General features: G+C 43.6%; 1 protein-coding gene and 1 long non-coding RNA gene across 2 annotated transcripts; both read right to left on the reverse strand.

Moving 5' to 3' along the window:
* Positions 1–1996: 1996 nt before the first annotated feature.
* Positions 1997–18650, reverse strand: SEC62 (SEC62 homolog, preprotein translocation factor). The gene is made up of 8 exons (XM_017827752.1): positions 18551–18650; positions 10777–10885; positions 10285–10390; positions 9180–9390; positions 7443–7535; positions 5315–5375; positions 4576–4695; positions 1997–4033 (listed from the first exon to the last, which is right to left on the reverse strand). The coding sequence occupies exons 1-8, from the start codon at positions 18584–18586 to the stop codon at positions 3567–3569; spliced, it is 1203 nt and encodes a 400-aa protein (XP_017683241.1). The 5' UTR covers positions 18587–18650; the 3' UTR covers positions 1997–3566.
* On the reverse strand, positions 10899–18242 carry LOC108503630. Its single transcript, XR_001876882.1, has 3 exons — positions 16987–18242; positions 15607–16068; positions 10899–15512 (listed from the first exon to the last, which is right to left on the reverse strand). It is a non-coding gene; the product is annotated as an uncharacterized LOC108503630 (long non-coding RNA).
* Positions 18651–19957: the final 1307 nt, after the last annotated feature.

A 19957-nucleotide genomic window follows, 5' to 3' on the forward strand; every position in this document is an offset into this window, starting at 1 on the left:
CATCTACAGTCAAGGCTACAGGAACCAAGAGCTTGTTTAGGCTCTGGAGCAAGTGAAGGAGAAGCTACTCTCTTTGTCCTCACTGGGGTCTCTCCAGGGAAGAAAACAGCAGGTAATGTAGGTACTGAGACTTAACTTTTCCACAGTGGTCTTTTTCCTGGGTGTTTTTGGGTGTATTTTATTTTGTGAATTGTTTCTGTTTGTGGCTGGAGTACATAAAGTGAGGTGAGGGTGTCACAGGGCGTGCTCAGCTCAGCACCCTGAGGGAGGCTCAGGGCAGGGCACAGCAAGGAGAGGAAATGGGTTTGCTCTGTAGACTGAGCTCACTTGAGCTGATTCTGCCAACAGATCAGGGGGTTCTGACAGGACTTCCACCTGCTGCCAGCAAATCCCCTGCAGCTGGAAGAGGGTATTTATTTCCCTGTTGCCCAGTGCTTTGAGTGCCAGCTGTGAGGTTGGAATATTGCTCTGCTGTCACTGTGACTCTGTTAGGACAGAATTCCACCCTCAGAGGAGCTGGAGAGAGCCCTGCAGGGCTCTGAGGGCTCAGTGCCACCGCGAGGACTGCAGGGGGCCTCAGGAAGGGAAATAAGGGACCAAACCCAGCAGGTGTTTTCCATTTCTACAGTTCACGTTTGCACTGTCTACATTTAGTGTTTACAGGGGGCAGATGCTTCTGCCACTGCTCTCCTGAGTCCTGGGGAAGGTGTAATTTAGGAGTGGACTGAGGAACTGAGACATTGTCCAGTTTTACCTCTCCCTTTTTCTGCTCTATGATGCTCAGTGAACTCCAGCCGCTGTTATTTCGAACAGAAACTGAAACAGGCCTAAATGAGCAATATATATAAAAACACACACAGAGCTTTTTATATACATATGCACAGGTTTGATATATATAATCTCCTATTTTATATATATATATAAACCCAAGAAAATCTGCTGCATGCTACACAGCAGGCGAAAGCAAATGCTTTCCCTGATCCGCTGCTACAAAGGTACTTCACTATTTGAAAACTGTTTATCATCACAAGCATCCCACCCCACTGCTGTAACCTTTCTACAGATAACAAGAAATAAGTGAGTTCATCAAATAATATTTTTGTTTCTTAATTGCTAGAGAAAGATCTGCCTCTGTTTAAGGACCCTGGAACACCACAAGTGAGCAGGTGTTATTGTATGTGTACCAGAGCAGAGCACACTTGGGTGTAATATCTCTGCCAAATGCTGTCTACATTAAATACATTTGTGTTTTACCAGTAATTGTTAAAAGACCAAATCATTAAGAACTTTGAAATGCTCGATATGAAAATGTCTTGATAATTAACCAAAGGTGGTCAAGTCCCTTCGTGATTTTCTCTTTGGACTGGAAATGTTTGTCAGGATACCTTAAGTCCACTCATAATTTTACTATTACTAGCATGTTGTAATCACTTCTCTCATTACCTTGTTCCAAAATAATTCAGAAGCACTGGGGGGATATTTCTAGGAAAACTAGACTACAGTAATGAGTCACAAGTCCTTTCCTTAACCACTACCCAGAGCTCTGTCTTCACACCAGGTTCAGAGCTGTTCACAGCAGATCAAGTGGAGGAGTTTGAGGCCAATTCAGTTTATAAGCCATGGGAGCCTGGAACTCTAAGGTGACAGCAGAAATGTTTGGTGGTTAATTCTGAGCCCCAAACACTTGTCCCCAGGTGGGCAGTGCTGGCACGTGGCACCTGTGCAGTGAACAGGGAGCAGATGGCACCATTACAGGAGTATTTATTATCTGACCATTTCAACTTTATTTTCTCAGCGAGGCCCTGAAGACATTATTTCACTTAGAGGAGGAAAAGTACTTGAAACAACTTAAAGCCACTACATTTTCTTTAAAAACTGGCCAGGGCTGCCCCCTGTGAGTCCCCAGAGCAGGTTCTGCTCTCCCCACCACACACCCCCCCCAGTCAGTACAACAGCATTTTGTTTGCTACTTTAATCAGTGACAACACACAAGTGGCCAGGAGTCAATCTGTTTAGTTAATGGGTCCTTTAATTTTTTGCTATATTAATAAAAAAGTGATCCAATTTATCTGCTTCCTTATGGAGTAATTATTCAGGAGATTTAAGAAGCAAATACACCATATCCATGAATTGTTTATCAATGCACTCATGATGATGTAGATATTTGCACAACCTGAAAAATTAGTATCTTCATCCAGAATGCCGATGCTGGAAGGATGGGAAGCAATTTAGGATAAGGGAAAAAAGTTCTTTAGGTCTGATATGAAAGTCAAGCTTACCCTCATCTTCTCTGAGTGGGCTGGGGAGACAATCAGTCTACAGTTCAAGTCATCGAGAGGAAAGACGCCGAGTCTTAACTTCTTCCATGCTTTAGGCAGATCCTGCAGTCCATCCTCCACACAGGCAGCAGGGAGGGATGCACAGGAGAAACCCCACCAGCTGCTCCAAAGGGATTTACAAACAAATCATGGTCACTTCATATCAGCTCTGAGTCACCCAGCTTTTGGAGCAGAACAACACTCTCCTGCCTCTTCAGCTTAAAACTACTCCAGTTCCAGAGTACAGAGAGGTTTAACATTAAGGCATCCATACAGCTCTGGTGTTTGCTTTCATTTAATAAAGATCAATTTACTCAAATACATGGAATGTTGGCACAAAACTAAAGCTCTTGTGGAACAGCTACCAATCATACACAAATATTCTGTGAGGTCCTCTTGACTTGCATTTCTCCCATAGATACACCACAAAATGGCTTCAAGAATACAAACTGAATGCTGGATCAAATCTCTAAATAATAAGTAGCAGTTAAAGTAAATGGTTTGCTTTATTTGTAAATTATGTACAGAATACATTTTTTTTTTCTTAATTATGATGGAGCAGGAGAAAGAAAACAGCCATTATTTCCAAACTGTGCTGCTTCCTTCCCCTGCAGGAGATGACATCTCTCTCTGCACCGGATGTACAAAACCAGTTTGGATTTCCTCGGTTGCTGGCACATGGGCTGGAGAAACAGAGACACTGCAGCCAAATTCAGCACTACCAGCTCCTCTATTGTCAGCAAAATACTTCTGCTAAAACTAGTTTTCTTAGGAAAGTTCTCACAATCTTTCGAAAACAAAACCAAGAAAAATATCAAGAAAGCTGTGGGCTAAGAAGGGCTTTACCTAACTATCAAATGAGTATAACTAGGAATAATCTGAGATTTGGTCATTCAACTTTTACCTGGTTTACAAAAGCAAGTTTGAGAAGCTAAACTAATTGACCAGTTATGCAAGTACCAGAAAACGATGTTTTTCAGTATGTTTGAGGACAATCTGGGCAATCTATCAATCAATAAAAAACTTGTCAGATTGATAAAACTTCTGTAAATGGATATTAATGATTAACATAGTACCAAGTAATCAAGTTAATGGTTAAAAAAAAAAATGAAGGAACTAGATATAAAACTGTTTGGTAACACGTATATTTCAGCAAACGAAGATGCTACTGTATGGTCTATGTTTTGGTGATCAGCCAACAAAGAAAATCCAACCATTTGCACATACTTAGTCCCAAACCGCAGTGAGTTATGATTTTCCATGTGAAGGCCTACTTTCAGTATCTTCCTCCTCTTCCTCCTCACAATCCCCTTCATCTGTTTGCTGTTCCAGTTCCTCTTTTGTGATCATTTCAAAGTCGTTTCCATTGCCACTACTGTGCTGGGACCTGTCGTCTTCGCGCCTGTCACTGTCAGTGTCTGAGTGTCGCTCCCCTCCTGAGCCCTCTGTTCCCGAGTTCCTTGTGCCTTCTGTTTTCCCATCCTCCTCTTCCTTCTTCTCACTATCTGATTTCTCCTCGCTGTCGTATTTTTGCTGCTTTTTGGATTCTGATTTTTCCTCTTTCTTTGAGTCTGCTTTTGGTCCTTTGTATTCGTGTGTGTACAGGGGCCTGAAGGAGTCAATGAATCCCACGTCTGCTGTCAGGTTTGGCAGGAACCAGAAGTGATGCCTTCCTCCAGTGATGAGCCAGATGATCAGGAAAAGGATGCAGCGAGCTGTGTGAGAACAAGGGAGATGCTGGGTTATGAACACACAGAATGTACAGCCACTGTGTAAGAGATGCCCACTACTAATGCCCACCTCAAGCCAGGGACTGGGTGACATCGGAGGAAAATCCCTCATTCCGCAATAGCACTGGAATAGTTTGTTCTTACCACGTCTCCCCCATCCCACTAACCATGAATCTTATCTCTGATTTGGCCCTTAATCCCTCTGCTACAGAAATACAACCAAAGAAACCTTTAAAATCCTGGTGACACCATTCTCACCACAGAATCTGTTCTCGTGTGCAGTTCTGGGGTCCTTTCGTTTAAACAGGCAGCAAACGAATCTGCACTACACGAGAAACACCAACAGGTGACACGAGCCCGAGATCTCCTTCTTCCCGTGGCACAACTGTGACACCCGGTGGCCGGGAGGGAAACGCACACGGGATCCGGCAAACAACATCCTGGGACGTGGGACCGCCCAGCTCCGAGCCCGGGGAAGAGCCGGGCTGTGCCTCTGCCCTTGCAGGCTCCGCCCGCCCGACACTCACCGACGGCAAGGAGCAGAATACTGGCGACAAAGCAGCCCGCGCCCACGCTGAGGTAATAAACACCGACGCGCATCTCGGCGGGCCAGAGCGGGAACAGCGTGGCGGCTATCACAGCAATCACTGGGCAGGAGGGGAGAACACAAGCAGGAGAAGCATCGTTAGTTTTCCCTGGCATGTGTACAGAGGTTCCAGGCTTACTGTTCATTCAAGGTATTGGGTTAGCACAGGGTGAGCTACTGACAGTATTTCTGTCTGGTTTTGTACTGGGTAAGAGACACCTCATTCAGCAGCTCCAAGTGGCTGCACTTGGCCAAGGGAGCCAAGAGAGCAGCTCTGGGAGAGGGCTCGAGCCAAAGGGTGAGCAGAGAGCTGCTGGGACCAGTGCAGCAGGAACTGCTGGGGGGAGATCATGGTGACCCCAAGGACCTGTCAAAGGCCCAGCAGTGGCCCCAAGAGATGACACAGATTCTCAGGAAAGGTGGCTCCCTCAAGGTGAGGAAGCTGGAACGTGTTGGACCATCAGTACCGTGGATGGTCTGTCAGCTCACTGGTTCAGTTAACATCTACACTAATTTAGATTAAAAAAATTGGCTGATTGGGCTTATCCTACACAAATACAGTTCCAGAAATTAATAACATAGTTCATATTTCCATATAACCCATATTTGCCCATTAGACAACACCCCCCTGGTTAGCTTAAGGCAACACAAATCAACAACTCGTGTCAACTCTGACTTACCAAGTACAAGTCCCATGGCAAAAGTTTTAAAGTGAACAGGGTCATAGATCCACACATACACCTACAACAGAAATGACCTGGTTTACAGTCAGAAAACAAGATCTCTGATAAACATCTCATTTATCCCCTCACCCAAACACTCACTGCCAGGCTGCAGCACTTGGTGCCCTGCAGTCAGCCCTGGAGCCGGGCAAGGGGTCGTGATTCCCAGGAAGGGTAACTGACAGGTGATGTAATCCTGGGCAAAACAATCAGACAGTAGAACTGATGGGAAAATGAAATATTCAGAAAAATACCTGAAATCAAGTTTTGGTTTTATCTTTATTCAATAATGTTGTTGAGCATGAAGCCAAAAACAGTTCTGCAAAAAAGTGAAAAGTTTCTCAGGTCCACCAAGGGAAAACAAAAAGGCCTGTGAGCTTTGAAGAGAAAAGAAGCCCAGATTGAACACCTGGAAGAAAGCAGGTGGCCAAAACCCCAGCCCATGTGCTGGGCTCAGATCAGTGTCACTGCCCCTTCTGTCCCACAGCCAGTGCTACCTCAATGTCTGCAGCTGCGACACTCAGTGCCAAATGTCTGTGTGAGGACTGTGGGTCATTTGAATCAGAGCTGCTCAGTCATACTAAATAAAAATCTTCTTGGTAAAGTGTGGGATTTTCTGAACTAGAAAAATCGAGGTTTTTTTCTTAGCAAGTTAAACAGCTTGAATCTGAGCTTATAACTCTGAAAAGAAGCTGATTACTAGAAACCAGCATCCCTCGTTGCAGATGTGTCAGTAAGAACTCCCAGAAGGACACCTGGAAGGCAGTGAGGATTCAGTGTGATCAACAAGTATCTGACATTGTGCTTCTCACAGGGGGCCAAAGTTGACTCTACTCGGTGTAGCTGCTGCCAGTCAGCTGTTCTGTGAGCCCAAACAAGCTGAAGATTGTGACTGGGCAGCAAGAGAGTGTGTGATATCCCGTGTTTGTAAGTGCAAAATAATGAAGAAAAGGGAAAAAACAGCTCTAATGCAAATACACAAGAACTGGCTCTAAATTAGCTAAAAAAAAAAAAAATACTTAAAAAAACCCTCTTGGGAATTGCAGTTCTTAAAAAATTCCAGCTCGTTAATAAAACAAAATAGGAACTGATGTTAAGCAGTAAATACTGTGATACTGCAAATGCTGTGGTGCAGCCCCATTTGGAATGCCAAACTATCCCAGGCATTCCATGTAAAGACAACAGAGGGGATCAGAGTTGGGTGTGATTCCACAGGAGACAGGATGAAACAGCAAGGCAGTGTAAAAGAACTGACTGAGAAGAGTAAAAACAAGATACATAAGGGAAGTACATTTTTTCACACAAGTGATTTACTTATGGAATTTGCTGCTGTGTATGTTTCATAACCAAAGGAATACAAGAATCCAAGGGGAAATTCCAGTACAGCCACACACAGCATCAACACAGCACAGTAAAACTTACCACTCATCCAAAACTATAGAAGGAGAAATGTGACTCTGTACATTACAGAGCTGGTAAACAATTAAGTTCTTTTGTCTCCCAGAAAAGCAAAGCACAGAGAAGTATTTAAGGCCACCATTTCAGTTGTAAAGCCAGGACGAGAATTCAGGAATGCCCAAGTGTCACCTGCCTGCTCACATGGCAAGGTCAGGCAGGTATTTTTTATTTCCCCTCCTGCAACTGAACATCACGCTCTGAAAGGCTCGTGTTTGGGTTGGAACTATCCTGGCATGGCAGTGGCTGGGGGATAACTTGGGTTGGAGGGGCCTCAGGAGTCTCTGGCCCACCCTCCTGCCCCAGGCAGGGTCAGCTCCGGGCACAGAGGCTGCGGCACCGCCCGGGGCAGCTCCAACACCCCCGGGACAAACATCTCACCTCATGGCCACCAACACTGAATTACTGGTAAATTAAACTGTCTTTTAGATTTCTTCAAGCTACTGTCCTACATGTATATGTCTCTACCCTCCCGGCAAATATCTAAAAATCTGGTTTCAAGATCAGCCATCGCATTGCCATCAATTTTTCTTTCAGCATGTCAAGGAGTTTGCAGAAATCCAGTAAATGAAGCTATTTTCTGACAATAGCACAGTGACATTCAAAGTTGGAAAGTACCCATAAATCTTACCTCATTTCCATCCAAGAAAACTTGGTCTTCATGTGGCTCAAGTTTAAATTTCCTCTTAGTTTCCTTTTTCTTGGGTGTTCCTGGAGTCTCATCCTGAGGACAAACAAATATTTTTACCTACATCTATAAAATCATATGTATAAATTATGATATATACATTATATATATATGAATCATTATATATATAAAAATTACAAAAATTAAGAGGTTTTAATTTCTACTATGTTAATGTAGTCTGATAACTTTTCACGAACTTAAGATCACGTTCACAATTTTTTTTAAAAGTAAAGATGTTTCATTTCCTTCTGTTCTTATTTATTACTATCTGGGTACCTCAAAAATAAAGGAAAATTGTAAGGAAAGAGAAATTTTATTTTTAATTAGTATCTAAAGAGCAGACTATGACTTCAGGATTACACTGTCTTTTCAAATGCATAGCAAAGCTGGGCTGGCACTACCAGGAAGTCTGCACAGAGATCAAGAGCAGGCAACAACACTTCACCATCACTGACCTCATTAGAGTTATTTGGTACTTTGGTGCCATATTTACCACAAGAGCATCCTGGCAAAATCAGTTTCTGCCTGTTTATTCTCTGTTCTCTTCAGTCTCTTTCTGGACCTTGTGCTTCCTGCTCCCTTGTCTCCCATTTCCTTCTCTTTGGTTATTTCATTGTGCTAAATTAATTTTCTGATTTTGGTCCTGAGTTGTTGTTCAAGTTCCTACTCACTACCTTATATAATCCACTACATATCTGCTCAATAAATAATGACTAGTTTAAAAATTAACATTACATTTAATAATGTACCTCCCCTCATGACAGCAGATTGGAGGAGCTCATAACTTTCATAATCAGCATTTTGCAGCACCTCAGGAGCTGGGTTATCTTACACTGGCTTCTATGCTGACACTGCAGCCAGACTGTTCTAATTCTTTCTTAGCCATGTAGGTTCTTTCTGAAATCCAAACCTTTGTAGACAGACTATACTCTCACTAAATTTGAGAGGAGTGTCTCAATGGGAATAACTTTGGAGCACTGTCCTACTAATTCTCACTGATTCAGACCACTGTACATAAAAGAAAAACCACCTCAATCATCCAGTTTCTCCTGCAGGTCCCTAACATTTTAATTTAGGAATTCTGTTCTGCTTATAATAAAATAAGTAACAAAATAAATCAGGAATGAAAACATGAAAAAACACACATGAAAACTTGTTCAGTAACAATAGTTTGAACCTGAAACATCAAGTAAGATGAGGCAGGATGGAGCTCAGTAAGGAGCTGTCACACAACAGGGCAGCTATTACACAGCCAGTTACAGGCACCACGTACCAAATATTACATTCCAAACATTCTTGTTACCAAACACTGCAAAATTATTTGTGTTTCACTTGTGCAGCTGTGCTGGTTTTAGATGTTTGGTCACATGCACATGTGTCATTCCATGCTAACTGAGGTACAAAGCCTCCCTGGAGAGGAGCAGGTTTGGATTAACTCAGCCCACACTAGAAGATGATGAGGTGCACAAAGGCCATCTGAAGCCTCTTTTTTGATCTAGATCTAAATAAGAACAATTCAAAAGGTAACAAAAAAAAGCAGCATATTTTAGAGATGAAAACAGGAAAAAAAGATAGGTCATATTTTAGAATAACCAACTGTATTTTTCAGCCAATGTGATCTTAACAATTGGTTAATGTATTTGTTACAGGTTTGACTCTTCTCTTACAGACAGTTCTTACCTTTTTGCACTCCTCTTTTTCACCATCCTTTTTCTTTTCCTTTTCTTTCTCCTTCTTGGTTTTTTCATCTTTGCCACTTTCCTTCTTGCTCTTTTTCTCCTCTTCCTTCCCGCTCTCAGCCTTTCCTTTTTCCTTTTCTTTCTTTGTATCCTTGTCAGGTTTCATTTTCATCACTTTCAATGCTCGATGAAAGAACTGTTTTTTCAGGAGTCTTAAAATGAAAGAGAGTTAAATGATACATTTAAGTGCAGCTGTGATAACAACATTTACACTCAATTATGTTATTAGACACCAACCTAGATTCTTTCTCTAACATAATCACGAATAGCATGACTGGAAGGCAGAGGTCACCATCATCTGCTCTATTTACTACACACACCAGACCTAATTATCCCATGTCTTGCCTGTTGCTTTGCTTTTTTTTTTGGTTCATCTGTTCAAAACTGGGTAAGAAATGTACTTTTCTGTGGCAGCATTTTGCAGTTATAGATGAATACATAAGATGTAGGAGACAGAAAGCCACCAGGTCCATTTAATTATCTCTCAGGGCTTACTGAGTTCCTTGGTAAGTGATGTACAATAAACAGAACTGCTCTGTGGAACCTGTGGTACATGTGCAAGTATTCCATCCATGTCAGCTACAAACAGACCTTATTGCAAGTGTGTGTATATATATGTGTGTGTGTGTGTATGGCCAGTGGGGCACCAGGATGTCTCAAGGTCGTCACCAACCAGTGACATCCTTGAAAGGATCACAGCCACATTCCAAACAGGAAGAGCAGTACAGAATCCAGCTCCTCAGGCAGCAAGGACAGAGAGATTCGAGAGCTCTGACCCCACTAACTTCCAATACTGACAATATTCAGGAATTCAGTTTACCTTGCTGCCCCAAGCAGTGTAATGAAAGCCTGAGAGCTTTGAGAGAAAAGATGATGAAACTACATCATTTCCACCCTCAAACACTGCAATAAAAATACGTTATTTTTGCACATAACCACACAAGTTTTAGGATGCACAAAGTCCAGCTTACATTAGTTCCAAAATAACTACAATATCTTCTCAACTACAGTAATTAATGACACTGAGGAGTTAGTCTGGGTCATACCTGTTGCAGTAATCAACTACAGACTCTCGGGTTGTAAATAGAGCCTCTTCTCCTTTCTTTGCCTTTGCCCATTTAGAATCCAGGAGGCAATCCACAGCTTTTGAGGCTAGAGATAAAAATGGAATTAAAAATGCATTAAAATTAACATTTGTTTTAACATTTAGTCTACGTGCCTTGAACCACACTGACCACTCAGTTCTGGTGATGTTCCACATCCTTTCAAATCTTTAAAGTAAGACTGGTCCCTACTCTGAAATGCATCACTTGACAACTACACACCTTTAAATCACAGAGTGAAAAGGTTATTGTGTTTACTCCAGGCTGATGAGATTAATTTTATGGCTTCCTAATGCCTCGATAAGTTTTCAAACCCAAACCATAAGATCAGTAATTATTAGATAAAGCACCAATAATAAAATCAAAGCAGCCTCTCCCGCCCTCCAAGTGCAGCGTTAGAAGAAATGTTAATTATCTGGTTAAAAGTGAGCCTACCAATAAAATAATCAACTCGGTGACCCATCATGTTGGTGGATTTTGTTGGACAGTTGAAGCGCAAGTATTTAGCAACAGCCTTCTCCTCCTTGAATGGCTCCCCAACTTCCTACAGTGGGAACAGTCAGAAATTAGTACAGTTTTAAACACATGGGATTATCATTCATTTGGGCTCAAAAATCTGATGTTGCAAAGTCCTCATTATTTCATGGCGATATATAAATAATAAATAAAATATAAAGGATGTGAAAATAGGTCAAGGCATTTTTTCCCGAGAACTTTCTGTCAACATAAAGCAGGAATTTTTAAGTTAGAGGATCTGAAGGTAAAAGTAAGAACTCCTTTAACAGCTCTGTAAGAAGAGCAAACTAAAGGAGGACCTAAGAGGAAAGCAGCGGGCACAGGGGAAGCTGCTTAAGGCACACGAATGGGATGGAAACAGTTGTGAAGCTGGGAACAAAGGAAACAGGGAGGAATGAGCATGTATGAAATGACAGCAATGTAGGCAGACTGACAGAACACAGAGCAGCCTGAATTTCACATGAGAAAGGAGGAAACCACGTTGAAAAGAAGCTGAAAGATCTGATAGAAAATTTATGTGTGACTGCACGACTACAAAATGACTTAAACTTCAGAGCACGCTTGAGGAGATTCTTCCAACCTACAGAGTAGGAGGCACAGCAGGATGAAGCACAGGAACATCTGAACAGATGCCATATGAAAAAGGAGCCCTCAGTCTGCACACATTCATGAATTCTGTGCTTTTACCACCTTGCAGAGGTAGCAGAACTTAAGAGATGTGTAGGGCAGAAGGATGGAGATGGGCACGTTCAATTATGTAAAATTAAGATCTAATATTTGCTGGAAAAACTTTCTAATGTTCCTGCTTCACAAAAACACATCTGAAAAAAAATAAATTGCGATATTAAAGTGATTCAGGCAAACTTCCTCAAAATTCCTTCCTATAAGAGTTCTTTTAATCTGTACGGTTTAATTCTCCAGCCCCTCCTGCTAGTTGTGGATCAGACTGCAGCACCTCTTCTGTACCTGTTCTTCTCCTGCTGCCCAAGGAAATAGATTATATAAGACACAAACCAGATTGGCGATTTACAGGAATTAAAAAAAAAAAATCAGTTTATTTAAAGACATAATGTTCCTAAAGGCCAATAAACATACACAACCTCCATTACCGCTTTTAAGATGTATAATCATAATATCACAACCAGCATGTGAAGTGGAAATGCAAGGTCAAATAGATGTTGTTACACCAGAATAAAAGCTTCAGATGGTAAGAGTTGTTAATTTTCAACAGTTTGCACAGCTAACTTTCAAAATCAACTGGTTAATGAATATCCTCCTAGAGGAGATTGTTGCTTTTCCTGTCTGAGGACAATTTTTAGAGAGAATAATCCAGACATAAGGTATCCAAATGACCAAAAGACAATGTGGTTTGTCAGCTGTGAGATTTTTAAAAGTCTAAATCCTCTATATGTAAGCAGAAACATGCTCTCACATTCCCCAGTTAGTTTAACAGACATGTGCCCAAATTAAGCCAGACGATCCTAACAGTCCTCAAAGGGATTATATTATCTCCTTCTCCGTGTTCAATCCTTTATTTTTACATTTTTAAAATGTGTATCAGACATCAGATAACTCACAGAAAACCATTCCCTGACCATGCATGTTTGCACATAATTTATATTGTGTGGTTTCATGTCCTCTTACATGGGACAGTTGTCCCAGTAACTGTAAATCACTGATGATGGCACCAAGTTTGGTATCAATTAAATTTGAAACAATTCACAGGGCAACTGTTCTTCATGGCACAGAGAGTAAAACAGTAAGAGAAGCTGCAGATATTCACCTCAGTGTTAATTCCCCTGATAAGGTGGTTTTTCTCCTTCTTCCTAAAATATTTATGATTCTGCTGGGTCATGTGATGCACTACACAGGCCGGGGCTGGCACCAGGAGATTTTCTTGCTCCTTTCTATCTATTGCTTTGTCCTTTCTCTGGGATGGTTTCGTAACAAGAAAAGCTTCCCAGTGAGAGAGACTGCCACAGTTTAACTGAGAAAAGTATTTCCTGCAATTTAATCCCCATTTTTCATCCTATTTTCATCTCTTTGTTTGCAGAGCCAGGTTTCTGCTAAAATATTAAAACATATGATTGACAGAAAATAATATTATTTCCTCATAAAGTGAAATCAACCGAAGTTCAGAATCCTGGCCACAACTTTTCAAAGTTGCAGTTCAATCAAACTTTGTGTTCAGTTGTAAAAACCGCCCAGATCCAGGCACTTTAAGCCTCTTTAGGCATTTAGGAAAAGATTAAACAAATTAATCAAGGGGTAGTTCTGAAAAAATTATAAAGCTTTAAACCAGGTAACACAGTCTTAAAAAGGAATATGAAAACTTCCTGCTATTTAAAGTTTGCTTCCATAGGAAAGACAAAGATTCAGGAAACATCTCAATCTATTTCTAGAATGTTGAAGATGTCTTAATTAAAATTCTATGATTAAACTGTTTTAAAGTAATAAAAAATAATGTCAAACTTTCGAATACTTCTACTCTAGATTTTGTTTAAACTATTGGATCTACTTTAGTTTTACATATTGAAAAATGCATGTTGTCACTAGACAGCATGTGAAATTTAAAGATTTACTGATACCTTACAAACTCTGGGAGAATGCCATTAAAAATAAAATCAACTGAAACTTCTTATTTGTCTAGACAGAAGAACTCCACCTACAGAGAGGAAAAGCAGTGAGTGCTCAGCCTAGTGACTTACTAGAAATGCACTGACATTTTAAAGAATAATTCTCAATCACAATTCTGCTCTATATGAATTCATAAAATGTTGAGATTTTCAAGCCCAGGGACGTTCCAGACCCACCAAAGGGAAAACCCTAATCGAATTATTTACCACTATCTCCCACATCAAAGTACAGCACAGTGCATTCTGAACTGCCTTCAATACACTGATGTAGTTCCCAGTTAATTCAACCCCCAGCTGGGACTGCAGCCTGTACACATCACAAATAACATCTGAACTGAGCTACTGAAACTGGTGTGCCCACGAGCCTCCTTCTCCCCTTCAACTCTACCTAAGTAGGAGTTGTTCAGGCTTTCTTACTCCTGGAACACTCAATGGAATACAAAAGGCCAGAGGACATTTCTGGTTTGGAAATTTCACTCATTTTATTCCCCCTTTGCATCACAGTTGTGAGAAGACAGCTATGACCAAAGACAAGATAATTTCCTTCCACAGGTCTGTAATGTAAACAAGGTTTCTGGAAAATCAGAAGAGAGTAAATAATGAGTGTCACTAACAAGACAAGTTATTTCATGTGCAGACAAATGCACTACAAGGATTTATGCTCCTCTGTTTTAAAGGGGTCATCAAAATTCTTTTATTTCAATAAAATGAATATGTAGCTTATTTCTTTGCTCTTAGATTTTCAGAACACGATCCCTCACAGCAGAGTGCTCAAGCCTAACAGTTTATACAGTTTTCAGATAAGGAAAAGAAGAAATCTGAAGCACATTTATCATGTGCAGCCTGTTTTTCAAGATGAAAGGCAACATCAAAAACGACAGTGTGCCAACCCAGGTTCCATTCCACACACCTCTCTCTCCTCATACTGCAGGGACACTGCAGCTGCAACAGGGTTCTCTTCTCTGGAGATGGGCTGAGCACATCACAGCTTGGGCTGAACTGCAGGATTATCTTTTCCCCTTCCCTGTTGACTGTCAGGACCTTAGACTGGATGTTCTGGGCAGGGGAGTGGGTGCTGCTCATCCATTCTGCTGAGACATTTATACTTTGTCTAAAATAAACCAAGGTGCAGCAGGACAGAGAAGCAGCACAGAACTGGCATGACTGGATCGCTGGGTGGGAGTGGGTAGGGGGGAAACAAACACATCAGGATCTTAGGACTTGCTCTAAGGACTCCATCTGTGTTTTCTTCAGTGACTAATAAACCTAAAACTGCTGGACTCCTGCACTGATGACCAGTACAAGGATTGCCCCAGGTCTCTTAAAAGAAACTGTGGCAGAGCCATGCGGAGAAACCAGTTCTTCTGGATTACCAGGGCCGTGTGCTGGCCACAAAACATTAACTTTTCTTTACAGAAAAAGATTAGCAGATGTTTTTCAGTCTGGTTCATATCCTATAAAAACAGAAGTACTGGTTTTCTTCATTCTTTCTTTTCAACCATTGCTAATTTTTTTGAGCAAAAGCTGTAAACGTCCAGAGTTCTCAAACACATCCAAGGAGTAATGTAAGGTACTCTGAAGCCAAAACACACCAGCTTCAGTCCCCTTCTAGCCCCAGGCCAGCTGTTTCGACTTTTTCCCTTCCCACCTCCAAAAATGTAACTCAAAATTTCCAAAAAACTGATTCTGGTTTTAATGACAAGTCAGGCTGCTACTTTTAATTCCTATTTTTCTACTTTTTTTTGCCCCCTTGATCTTTGTTTTTTCCTCCTCTATCACCTGATGCCATTTAGCTTTCAAGGAAGTTATTTAGCCTTTCTCCTTTGCTATCATCCCATTCAACTTTACCGGAATTTATGAGAAAATAAGGACAAACAGGCAAGCTGGATGAAAATCTGGATTACTAGAAAGCCATTGCATTGTCCTTTCTGCAAATCCTTTCCAGAGTCATTCACACAAAGGTGTAGCACAGGAACAGCAATGCAGCTGTTGCATTTTCCTTCCAGCAGAGCCCAAATCCTGACAGGACACAACAGTTAATGATTAGTAGATGTCCTTCATCAGGAGAATCTCACAGCTTCAATCAAGGGAAAAAAGTCAACAAGGAAAGTACCTGTCACTGATGCCACCTCAGCCACCAATCTGCAGTGAGACACTGCCCCAAGAGCTGCCCAGGGGCTGTTTGCTGTGTCCCCAGGGGTGGTGTTTGTGTGCATGAACATTTCTGGAGCGCAGGACACGGCACGAGGTGCGAGGCAAACGCTGTCGATCACAACGCAAAGATCAAACCCAAACTTGACGCGGGGAGACTAAAACTGTGCACGGTGGAACCCAGCCAAGGTAATGAAAACTTAATGCCTGCTTAACAGTCACACTGCAGAGCTGCCAACACAGTGCCACGTGTTACCCGGCCCAGCGCCGGGCACAGGAACCAGCGCCGAGGGTTTTGTGGTGAAGGGAATATTTCAGGACATGGATGGAACTGTGTTTTTTTCCAAGACATGAAACAGCTTTGTTCAGGTTGCTGGAGTAACAGGCATTCAAAGCCATCTCCCATCTTTTGACATGTATGTGGCTAAAATAAAAATATTAAACCAGCCATTAGACAACATATGCTGTTGTTCTTTCAGTCAGTCCTTTAAACACAGCAAACATTCTTGATTTCAGACTTTTGAATCCTGTGGGAGCCACTGGGGGAGTGATCTGCATCCTACAGACCAGTCAGTCTCCTTTCACTACTGCATCCGAATTCATCTCTATGTTAATTACAGTTAAATTACCACCAGGAACGACACTTGGAAAATTTTACCTCTAAAATATCTTTGTTCAAATTTTTGAAGTTAAAATTTTTGCAAGTTTCACAACTTTCAGAGGAAGAGTCTAAACTGTGCAATACAGATTGGGCAACGTTGTCTTTCGATGAAAATACATTCCATAGAACACATCCTTCCTGTGACCACTTCCGATGGGAAGCACACAGAGTGGACTGGACAGAATTATCTTTTCAGACTGTTTTCATGTCTAGCTCTCTGACCCAATTACCATGATTCCAATCTTGATGGCAGGCATAAAATCCTATGAAAATTATTCCAAACACAGGTTCTGTGCACATGGTATCATGGTATTGTAATTGAGCTCCATTACATCAGCCTCTAGCACAGCTAAATACACCACCTGCCCCCAAAACCCTCACTCCTGTAGAGAAATACAGCTCTGCTTAGTGACAGTGGGGTATTCAGGTGTCAGACATGCTTGCAATGTGATAAATAATCTCTTCATTAAGGAGCACACATCACACTAAATTAAGTACACCCTGCTAAAACAACTGAAGCACCTACAAATCCCATGCTTCTTTTTAAAAGAAGAAACTTCCAGCATTAGCCAGAAAGCATGATACTTATGCTGCAAGTATATCAATAAAGTTCAAAAAGCTTAAAAAAAACCCAAACCCAAAACCAACTACCAAGAAAAACGTGTTGTTTTACTCACTGACCAATTAAGAACACCCCTTGGGCATTCACCAGTATTCTTTGTTCAGGGTCTTGTCTTCCCATTGGTGCTGACATACACTGGGAACCTACCAAAATCCACATTTATCTCCATAATTATATCACAAATTTAGGCCACGACCTTAAGCGTTAACACCCAGGCATCGATTTAATTACTAACAATCTGGGAAATACTTTTACTGCTAACAGGCTGGAAATTAAGTATGTGCTTAACTGCCTGCAAGACCACAGCCCTGGGTGTTACACAAAACATTAAACTGCATTTAAATTGGGTTGGATGGATGCTTTATTGAGCCGTCAAGGGACAGTCTATAACAATCACGAAAAGAGAATAATTCTGTAATGTTTTACAATAATTCATTGAATGCTGTGATGGATAAGGCTTGTTTAACAAGATTTTGATTAATTACTCCTTGTAATTCTCCCCCTGTCCCCATAATTGGAATGAAAAGGAAAAAAGGAACCATTACAAGTATGGGCAGATGTCCATCCTCTTGGGGGAAGGCAAAGTGGGCTGGGAAGGGGAAAGATGAGAAAGGAGAGAGGGCAACCAAGCAGAAGGGTGACATATGAAGTGCACAGTGTTGAACGGCTCTCTGATCTCTGTCAATATTATCTGCTCTTACAGCAGAGCAATAAATCCCAAACAAACACTGTTTAGGCTTAGTGTTGATAATACACAACAGTAATAAGCATTATAGTCACTGATACTGCAACTGTGCCCAACACACGCATTAAAAACTCTGTAAAACTCCCTGCTGACACACCAGACTTCCAGGTAAGCGAAAGCACCACGGCAGCCTTCACTTCGCCTCTCAGTGCCACCGCACAATTATCACTACATTTTAACACGATCTCAAAGCTGATTAGGTCTATTTTTAGATGCGGCTGTTTGTTTATGTTTTCCAGACGCTAATTTCCTTTCCTTACCGCATCATTTCCTGGCTGGGGCACGTTTGCTTTTAAGATGCTTTTACCATCTGTCCCACGTCTTTTGCTTACGATCCCCGGGCCGGACACGCCGGGTGAAGGTGCAGCTCCCGGGTGTTTTGGTGTAACCCGCACTAAGCTATTGTTCACACCGGTAACGGGTGCGATCCTGAGAGTACCACGGCGATTATAAACAGGGAACAGCCTGAAATCTCTCTCTTTGGTCATCGAGAGACGAAGAACTTCTGAGGGCTCAGACCCCATGGGGATGAAGCGGAGGCGCCTCGGATATGCCGGGGGGCCCCGCCGGCCGCCCATCAGCCCCTCGACACGCTCCGACCTGCGCTCTATTTGCACAGTTTACCGATCTGCCAGAAAATCCTGAGGAAAACTCGCTCGTCCCGTGCCATCCCGGGCTCTCCCCGCGGCCTGAGGCGCCCCCGGTGCCCCGAGACCGGGGCGCTCCCCTCCCTCACCGCGGGCCGCCTGCAGCCGCCGTCTGGCAAACGGGGAGGCCGCGGAGGAGCGGGGGAAGCCGCTCTGAGGACGGGGAGCGAGAGGCGCCGCGCGGGGCCCGGCGGGGGTGGAGGGATGGAGAGGAGGGGGAGTCCCGGGTACCTGGACGCGCTTCCTGTGCCGCCGCCGCTCCGCCATGTTGTCCCCGTCCGCTCCGCCGGTGACGCGCGGGCAGGGAGGGGGGGCGGCCTCGCGAGAGGCGGCGGGAGCGGGCGAGGGGCGGGGAGGGGGCGCGCCCTCAGCGCCTCCGCCCAGCGCCGTCCCCCGCCCGCCCCTCAGCGCCGCATCGAGCCGCCTCGGTCCGTCAGTGCCCCGGCGCCTCAGCGGCCGGCTGCGGTCCCTCAGTGCCCCGCCTCGGTCCCTCAGCGCCTCATCGACCAGCCTCGGTCCCTCAGACCGACCTCGGTCCATGAGTTTGCCTCAGTCCCTCGGCGGGTCATTCTGCCTTAGCCCCTCACCGTCCCTCATCCCGACTCAGCCCCTGAACCCCTCAGTCCGCCTCGGTCCTCCAGTGCCTCCCTATCGGCCCTTCGGCGCCTCAGTCCCTCAGTCCCTTCGCGGATCTTTCGCCGACCTTAAGTGCCCTCCCGCCACGCCCCGCCTCAGCACCGCGCCTCGGTCCCTCAGTTCATTCTGCCTCAGCCCCTCACCGCCTCCTCTCAGTCCCTCATCCCGCCTCAGTCCCTCATCCCGCCTCAGCCCCTCATCCCGCCTCAGCGCCCTCCCGTCGCCGTCCTGTCTCAGCGGTCTCGGTGCCTCACTGCTCCCCCTCAGCTCCTCACCACCACACCTCGGTCCCGCAGCCTCTCACCGCCTTCCCTTCACAGTCCTGCTACAGAACCCCAGAGCTGTTAGAGTTGGAAGGGACCTCTGGAAATCATCCAGTTCATCCTCCCTGCCCAGGCAGGGTCACCTGAAGCAGGTGACACAGGAACGTGTCCAGGTGGGTTTGGAATGTCTCCAAGAGAGGGAAACTCCATGACCTCCCTGGACAGCTGTTGCAGTGCTCTGCCACCCTCAATGTGAAGAAAGTCATCCTCATCTTGAGGCAGAACTTCTTGTGTTTTAGTTTATGGCCATTGCTCCTTGTCCTGTTGCTGAGCACCACTGAAAAGAGCCCCTCAGTGCCTCTGCCCCTCATTGTCCCTCATCAGTCCCTCACCGTCCCCACTCAGCCCCTCATTGTCTCCCCTCAATCCAGTAACCCAGCAGTTCTCCAGCTCTTTGGCTGTAAAAATCTATACATTTAGTTCTGATACTCCTCCATAATATGTTAGGCCGTAAAGATGCTCTATGCAGCAGGCCTTTGTTAGCTGATACCTATTTAAACAGATTCACTGCTCAGACCTCCTCATTTACTTATAGAATTAGAGTCAGAAAGCAACCTATATAAAGCAGAAGGGCCTTTTGCCTGAGGTTGTCCCACATACTTGCACTGTGAGGTCACTGAAGTTAGCAAAGCGTATAATCGTTTGTCCTGGCTCCATGTTTCCAAACCACACCCTGGCA

This window comes from Lepidothrix coronata, unplaced genomic scaffold (assembly GCF_001604755.1).
Source record: "Lepidothrix coronata isolate B3197 unplaced genomic scaffold, Lepidothrix_coronata-1.0 Scaffold142, whole genome shotgun sequence".
Lineage (NCBI taxonomy): Eukaryota > Metazoa > Chordata > Aves > Passeriformes > Pipridae > Lepidothrix > Lepidothrix coronata.